General features: G+C 45.9%; 1 protein-coding gene across 1 annotated transcript in view; it reads left to right on the top strand.

Moving 5' to 3' along the window:
* The window catches only part of LOC128850651 (uncharacterized), a gene marked incomplete at its 3' end in the record, with an annotated part of 21,241 nt that extends 14,098 nt beyond the window's left edge, over positions 1 to 7,143 (top strand). The window contains exon 3 of the mRNA XM_054055628.1: positions 5,217 to 7,143. Coding sequence (XP_053911603.1) covers positions 5,817 to 7,143 — 1,327 coding nt within the window. The remainder of the gene's footprint in view (positions 1 to 5,216) is intronic.
* Between the last annotated feature and the right edge of the window lie 872 nt (positions 7,144 to 8,015).

Below are 8,015 nucleotides of genomic sequence, written 5' to 3'. Positions count from 1 at the left end.
GGCGCCAGCAAAACACAGCCCGGCTCCCGGAGAGCGAGCCCGGAGCGGTGCCGTCAACCGCGGAAGGCGGCCGCGCGGGCAGCAGCGGCGCCATTAACGGCGGGCGCGCGTGCGCGCGCGCGGGCTCAGCCAATGGGAGCGCTCCAACCTCGGCCCGGCCCGGCCCCACCCCGGGGTCTGTGCGGGCGCCGACTGCCGCCGCGCCCCGAGTGACGCTCGGCTCTACCAATGGGAGCGCTCCCTTCTCGGGACACAATAATCACATGCCATCACACGCCAATCACGTGCCAGTCACACTCCTCATGCCAATCACATGCCAGTCACACGCCGGTAACACTCCGCACGCCACACACCTGTAACACACCAATGACACGCCTGTAACACGCCAATTGCACGCCTGTAAGACACCAATCGCAATCGCTTCCTGGCCCACCCCCCGGGCCTTCTGCCAGCGCTGACTCTGACTGACGCGTGTCTCAGCCAATGGGAGTGCTCGGCGTAGTGTGTTCCCCCCCCCGGTGCGTTCCCGCCGCTGATTGGTCCCCGCTCTCTGAGTGACGCCCCGGCACTGCCCTCCCCACCCCCACCCCCCCTCCCCCGGCACTGCCCCCCAGCCCTGCAGCCCTGCCCCAGCAGTGCCCCCCCAGCTGTATGGGTGTGCAAGGCCCCCATGTGATGGTGGGCGTGCACGGGTCCCCATGCAACAGGGTGCTGCTGTGCCGGCACCAGTGTGGGGCAGCTTTATGGGGTGTGGGAGTGCCCGTGCCACAGGGCGCAAGGAGCTGCTGCTCCAAGCAAAGGACATGTCCCCCAGTGCACCTCCAGATCTTTTCTACGCACCCTTTTTCTCTGCTCATCTGCAAATTCTGTAACCATTCACTGCAGCTGCTACACAGCCCGGTGCGTGGCAAATACCCAGGTGGCTGGCAGCAATAAAACCAGGTAACATCGCTTCCAGTTCAGATCCCTCTTTTCTACCCAGCTTCTGAGCATTGTGAAGTGCAGTCAAACTGGCATTCCAATAAAACAGTACCTACAAAGAACGTGGCCCTAAAAACGTCAGATTGCAAACAGTCTGGCTGTTCCATTGTTATGCTCGCAAAAGCCCTGTTAATATCACTCTGCCAGCACCAGCTGGGTACGGTCACAAATGGAAGCAGCAGAGCTGATGGGAGAAACCGGGACTTCCTAGATGTGTTTCCACTCACAGCACTGCTCGTCCCTGTCCTTCACTTTCTTCATGCACCAAAAAATATATTGTAGACTCTCAGCTGCTAGTTGACTCCTGCTTGAGAGAAATCTCCATTTACATTCATCTGTTTTCTCCTGCATTCTGACGGGGTTTGCAAGGAGATAGAACACTCTGCTGCCTTGTCCACCAAAGCACCACGAGAAGGCAAAAGAAAGACCACCGTTCAGTTGGCAATCACAAAAAAACCTGCGTAAAGTTATGAAATCAACAGCCAGGTAGCAAGCCTAGACCCTAAAGGCACTACCACTTTTGCATCCAAAAGCGAGCATCTCTCTTGTAACCCAGCACTGGCCAAAGCAATTACAGCAAAGCTGTGAAGAGAGAACCAACCAGCCAACTTGCTATTTCATAATGCCAGATTCATTCCACAGATTCCCTGCCCTGTCCAAAAGGGAAGTGAGGAACGAGGAAAGTTACTCAAGAGAAGCTGCAAATGGGGGAAAAAGGTACTGACTGAATGCCCAATATCCTGAAAAAGCAAACAAAGAAATCCTACACCAGATTCCCAACAAATGCCAGTTACAGTAAATATTTAAGTCATAAACCTTATTTTAAAACTAGACTACTGTAAAAATCTGAAAGATGGTACAAAAGATTAAAGAGAACATTAAAGATACCACCTTTAACTTATGTCTATGAAGGATCATAGTTTTGATCCAGAGTCCAGTCCAGATACCTCAGAAAGCAGACTCAAAAATCCTTCAGATTATCTTTGGAAAAATACCTAAAAATATCGAAGTCGTGCACCGTAAGAATAAACCACTGAAGTCTAAGTGAAGTTCAGGGAGTTCTTGAAACAGAGAAGGCATTTGACTCAACTATCGTACCCACCCAAGTCTTCCGCGACAAGACTGCAAAGTGAGGAAGATGCGACTAATCGGGTGTGCTTCCGTTACTGAGGTATTTGCAGGATGTCCTGACTTACCAAAGCTCTTCTAAGGCGCAGGTTAACAGAGAGGCCTCTGACACTGAAAAAAATAAACCATAAGAAAATGAAACCAGAGCAAAACCCCCAACCAACAAAAAACCTGAGCCAAACCAAAGAAGAGGCAGCTAAAGAAGGATGTCTTACTGGTGTGATTAGGGAGAGGGGAGAAAGCAGCAATCACATGGGCACATTTGATTGAGAGATCTGATTAAATACACTGCAGGCAGGAACTAAGCTGGTAGAGGAGAACAGCACAGAAACTGCTCTGTTAACAGCAGAATAGGCATCCGTGGCTGTTGTGGGTTTCTGCCTCAGGTGATTTGAGTAGTCTGTGAGTCTCTGCTATGTGCTCTGTTGTCCCACAGAAACACATAAAAACACTTCTCTGCGTCTCAATGGGGTGTCATGACACAAAGGCATCTAAAGTTAATGTTGTTTCCCTGGGATGGGGTGGAGTGAAGACTTAAAAGTACTCTTCCAGATTCTAAATCTGCTTTAAATAGTTGGAAGTAATAAAACCAAAGTAAAAGCCAACACCAAAAATCCCTCCAAACCCCACAAAGCATACCAGCAAACAAAAAAAATCCCCGAAACACCACATAAAACCCAAACCAAACAATGAACAAACAAAAACCCGTGACTGATCTTGTTAACAGAAGAGCTATTTCCCAAAGTGAGAAGAATCCTGATAAACCCACAAATCGATATAATATTCAATTTTTCTGTTCAGTGCTAACAATGAAGAGCTAAGAGGCAGCCCCGCGTCCCCGAACAGAAGTACTGTGCAGATGTAAAACAAAGCAGATGAAATTAAATGTAAAAACATAGTCTTTACATAGAATAATGCATTCTGCAGTAGAGGAAATTCAATGATAGTAATAGAAGAGTCATTTGCTGAAAGTTTTTGAAAAAAATACAGGATTTTAAAGGTTTTAACTGGTAAGAACCTTCAAAATTGATTATTTGTTATAAAAATAGTCAGGTATTCTATATACATCCTCTTACTTAAAAAAATTATCCAACTATTATACACTTTAAGAATAGGTAAATAATATGACAGAAACGTTCCCCAGGCCCAGGCTTTAATTGAAATTATAACATGTATCATATATATGGGGGGATGCACGTCAGAAAACCTGCCCGAAAGGTGGAAGAAGTTGAGAACAGCTTTGAACGCTTAATTCCAAGGCTTCCATATTATGTTAATTAAAAGTAGCAGTGTGTCACCTTTTTTATTCTCCAAATAAGTCTGCCCTTCAGAAAGAAGTTTGAAGCTCAGAAATCATAAGGCTCCTCTGGGCAACCTGGGCCCCACCCCACCCCACCCACACTGTCATCTGGACATCTGTCCTGCACATAACTCATTTCTCTCTGCCAAAAGCAGACTGTGAGGAAAAGGTGCTGCTTAGTGGCAATGCTGGGAGCTGCGGTGTGTGTTGCAGTTCGTTACAGCAGGGTTACAGAGCAGTCCTGGCGAGGGAGAAATGTGTGATAATGTACTGCTCAGCACTATGGATCGCTTCACACATAGGAGTCTGCAAATGGTCTCGCCCATTTTTACAGAAGTTCTTGCATACTGACAGCTTCAGGATAGCGAGGATTATTGCATGTCGTGTTATCACAAATATCAGCAAGAAAGATCTGGGCAGAATGAGAGCAGCAAAAGGCTGTAATTTTCCTATCAAGGGGCAGCGAGGCATTAATCCTTCAGACATTGTACAGCCACTGATCTCAGCTGGCGTTACTCTGATGGTGTGCAAATTGTATAAAGTTAAGGAGGGCTGTCCTTCCCTCATATAACAATTTCTCTTTATTTTTTCTTTCTTTATCTATTTTTTAAGCGAGGGTCTCTTTTCCAGCATAGTTTCTTGATGCTGGTCTTGGCCGGTTATTGAAATGTTTGTATCTGTAAGGTTAAGGCCAGCTGGTAAGTTGGACTACTCACAGAAATAAATCAGGGTGATTATCTTATAGAAATATTAGAAGAAGCACTGCACTAAATCCATCATTTGTTTTGTTTTGGTGATGCTAGCACACATATTTTCCACATTGAAATGTAAAATAAGTTGATCAGCTTGTTAACAGAGTGGAAAATAACGGTGTGTACCAAGTAGTCTCAAAATTCTCTTTTAGTACTGTGATAGGAAAGCTGAATGTTCAAACTCTCGCACTCCGAGTGAGACCCAGGTGTCTGCAAGCAAAGCAACAATGCGATGCAGTGTGGTGTGACAAGTGTGGGTCTTAGGGCAGGGTCCAGCGGTGCCCAAAGCTGCCATGAAGACTGGTACCATTTTGTGGCCGGTTGGTCTGGCACCAGGCTGCCCGGGTCATGGGCTCCCTGAGCCAAACACAGAGCCCAGCACTCCTGCTGTGCAAGCCCTGACCTTGAGGAGACAGTCTTTCATCTCTGCCTGTCTCTGTCCATCCCTGTCCATCTCTGCTGAGCAGTGCAATGAGACTGTTGGAAAATGTTAATTTAGCTGAAGAGTTAGAGTTTAATTAAGTAAGACTAGAATTATAGGTTATGTAGATTGTATTTGGCAATTGATATGTATTGTATTTAGCCTTTAACTTCGTTGATCTTTATAGTTAAGTTTGTGCAGACTTCGTTTGTTTCTGTAGACAGTGACAGTTTTCTCACAGACCACATATAACCTTCACAAGTATGATATTAGGGAGTGCTTAGAAAGAATGTACTAACAACCTTATCCGAGCAGAGCCTACGCTTTCACTAACAACCTTATCTGAACACAGTCTACATTTGTGAAGGCCAGAAGCATACCAAGGGCAGTTAACCGAAGATAAAGAAATGCAGGTGTCCACAAATGATGAGACAATTTTCGAATACATATGCATGAAAAATGATGTAATCTGTTGAATATACATTAGATTATGAAACACTTTAGGATTAAATTGCGGACGCGCCGGGATGGTCTCGGAACCTGGGGTATACCCAAATCAGGTTCCGGGGCCTCGAAATAAAGCACCACATATAACCTACCTGGACTGGTTATGTGTCTGTCTCTACGCTAACAGTTTTGGCGACCCAGATGGGACTTCGTGGGCATTGCTGAGGCGGCCCGCATCGATCTCGCTCCAGCCGGCACCGAGTGATTCTCGGGGAGCTCCATCGACTGCAGCCGACCTCCGCTGCCCCCGACGGACCTGGGCTATTGGTAAGACACGGTGCTTTATCGGGAATGGTACCAACTTTGTCGGGTCATCTGCCTAATTGGGAATAGTGCTAAATTTTCCTACGGGTCCTGTGCCCAAATCGGAAAGGTACCATATTTTCTGAATCTGTCTGGTAAAAGCCTGCCTGTTAGACGCGGCGAAAGCTACGCTTGGTTGGGCTAGGGAGCTCCGGAGGAAAGCCTAGGCGCCGTCCGTAAGACAGCAGCGAAAGCTCTGCAGGTTCGGCATCAGTGATCTGTTCTGCATTCTCAGTATTAGTGATCTGTTCTGTATTTTTCAGTAATCTGTATTATTTGTTACCCGTATCATTCCTACTCTGTATTATTTGTTTTGCAGGTTCGGCAACAGTGTTCTGATCTTGTATTTTTCAGTAATCTGTATTATTTGTTACGTGGAAGTTCGTTTAGTTTGTTGTTTGGTACTGGTCTGGATTGTTATAAAATGCCACCGATACCTAAGTCATCACCGTTAGGGTGTATTCTGATGCATTGGAAAGAGGGGCAGTTTGGGCAAGAAATGCGGAAAAGGAAATTGGTTGAGTATTGTAATGTATGGTGGACACAGTATGATTTAGAGGGTCAGGTTCGTTGGCCTGAGAATGGAACTTTAGACTATAGTACCATCCTACAATTGATGCAGTTTTGTAGGCATGAGGGCAAATGGGATGAGATACCATATGTAGAACTGTTCCTTATTTTGAGAGGGAAAGAGGAGTGGAAGAAGGCGTGTGGGATAATGGTCGTTAGTACAAAATCGGATGAGCAATGTAAGGGATGTGTGACTGAGAAGAAATGTATGAAATGTCTCGCAGTGGAAAATGTTTTGCAGCATAAGGAGGATGATGATTTTGATTCATTAGTGGCTCCGTCGGCCCCACTAGCCCCCAGAGATACTGGAGTAGAAGGTGATGGGGAGGATGAGGTAGAAATAGAAGAACAGGAGTATTCCACTACCCCAGTATCCCACCGAACACGGCAACGGGATATTCAAGTTAAACAGCAGGCACCCAGTGCTATATTAGCACCGCTTCGGCAGGGGGTTGGGCCAGAAGGACCCGTGTATGTTAAAGTACCTTTCACTCCAGGAGATCTGATGCTCTGGAAACAGTCTGCTGGAACTTATCGGGAGAACCCGAGTAAAGTGGCACGAGTTGTAAAGATGATTCTGAAAACCCAAAATCCTGATTGGGATGATATACAGGTATTACTAGATACTTTAATGGACTCCACAGAGAAGGAAATGGTGTTGAGAACTGCCCGTGAGCGAGTTAGAGAAGACATTAGGCAGGGGATTGTCACAGGGACAGTTGATCAGAATTTTCCAACTGAAGATCCCATGTGGGATTATAATACCGCGAGAGGAATGGGAAATCTGAGGAGATACCAGGAATGGATAGTTGTTGGAGTACAAAATGCTATGCCAAAAACAATTAATTGGTCGAAACTGTATAATGTCAGGCAAGAGAAAACAGAATCCCCGTCTGCGTTTTTGGAGCGGCTTAAAGAGGTGGCGAGGAAATACACAGATTTAGACGTAGAAACAGAGCAAGCTAAGGTGCAGCTGGCCCTGATTTTCTTAGGGCAGTCGCAGGATGATATTAGGAAGAAACTGCAAAAACTGGAGGGCGCGGAGCTGCGTAATCTGGATAGGCTATTAGAGACTGCTTGGAAAGTATACAATAACCGCGAAAGGGAGAGTTCTCAAAGGCAACAGCGACATCTACTGGCGGTGATGCAGGGCAGAGGCCAGCACAACCCTGCAGGTCGAGGTAGAGGAAGAGGCTCGATGCGCGGACGGGGAAGGGGGGCTGGATTTAATTGCTTGCCTAATGACTTAGGACCTAGGCTGAATAGATTAGGCATTAACCAATGTGCATATTGCAAGCAGGAGGGACATTGGAAGAATGCGTGCCCGTACAGAATGAGGCAGAGTTTGCAGCCGGGAAACCCATTTGGAAACACCGAAGTAGCCAAGGCAATGGTTTTGGGAGACTATGAGAATCAGAGCTGACTAGGATCAGGAAAGGATGAACCCCTAGTGAAAGTAAGACTAGGGGGAAAGGAGGTGCAATTTTTAGTAGATACTGGTGCAACATACTCGGTTTTAAATGATTTATGTGGACAGATAGGGAAAAAGACAACTACAATAGTGGGAGCCACAGGGAAAGAGGAAACCCGGCCATTCATGCAACCCCTAGAATTACGATTTGGGGGAAAGGAAATATGGCATGAATTTTTGTATATGCCTGATTGTCCAATCTCCCTGCTGGGACGGGATTTGTTATCTAAATTAAATGCGAGAATTGTCTTTGAGAATGGAGAATTGATTATGCAAGTTCCAGAATCGAAGTCAGGACAGATACTAGTGTTGAAGGAAAATCCAAAAGTTCAAATACCCAGAGAAGTAGAAGAGGCAGTGATCCCTACAGTATGGGAAACTGATATACCAGGGAAATCGAAAATGGCTCAACCGATAGTAGTAGAATTGAAGGAAGGAAAGAAACCAGTGCGAATAAAACAATATCCCATCAAATTAGAGGCCCGATATGGGATAGTGAAAATTATTGAAAAATTTTAAAATTTGGAATATTAGAAGAATGTGAATCAGAATATAATACCCCAATTTTCCCAGTAAAGAAAC

The sequence above is a fragment of the Cuculus canorus genome, unplaced genomic scaffold (genome assembly GCF_017976375.1).
Source record: "Cuculus canorus isolate bCucCan1 unplaced genomic scaffold, bCucCan1.pri scaffold_143_muti_telo, whole genome shotgun sequence".
Classification (NCBI taxonomy): domain Eukaryota; kingdom Metazoa; phylum Chordata; class Aves; order Cuculiformes; family Cuculidae; genus Cuculus; species Cuculus canorus.
The sequence above is the reverse complement of the archived record's forward strand: the minus strand, read 5'-3'. Positions and strand labels throughout refer to the sequence as shown.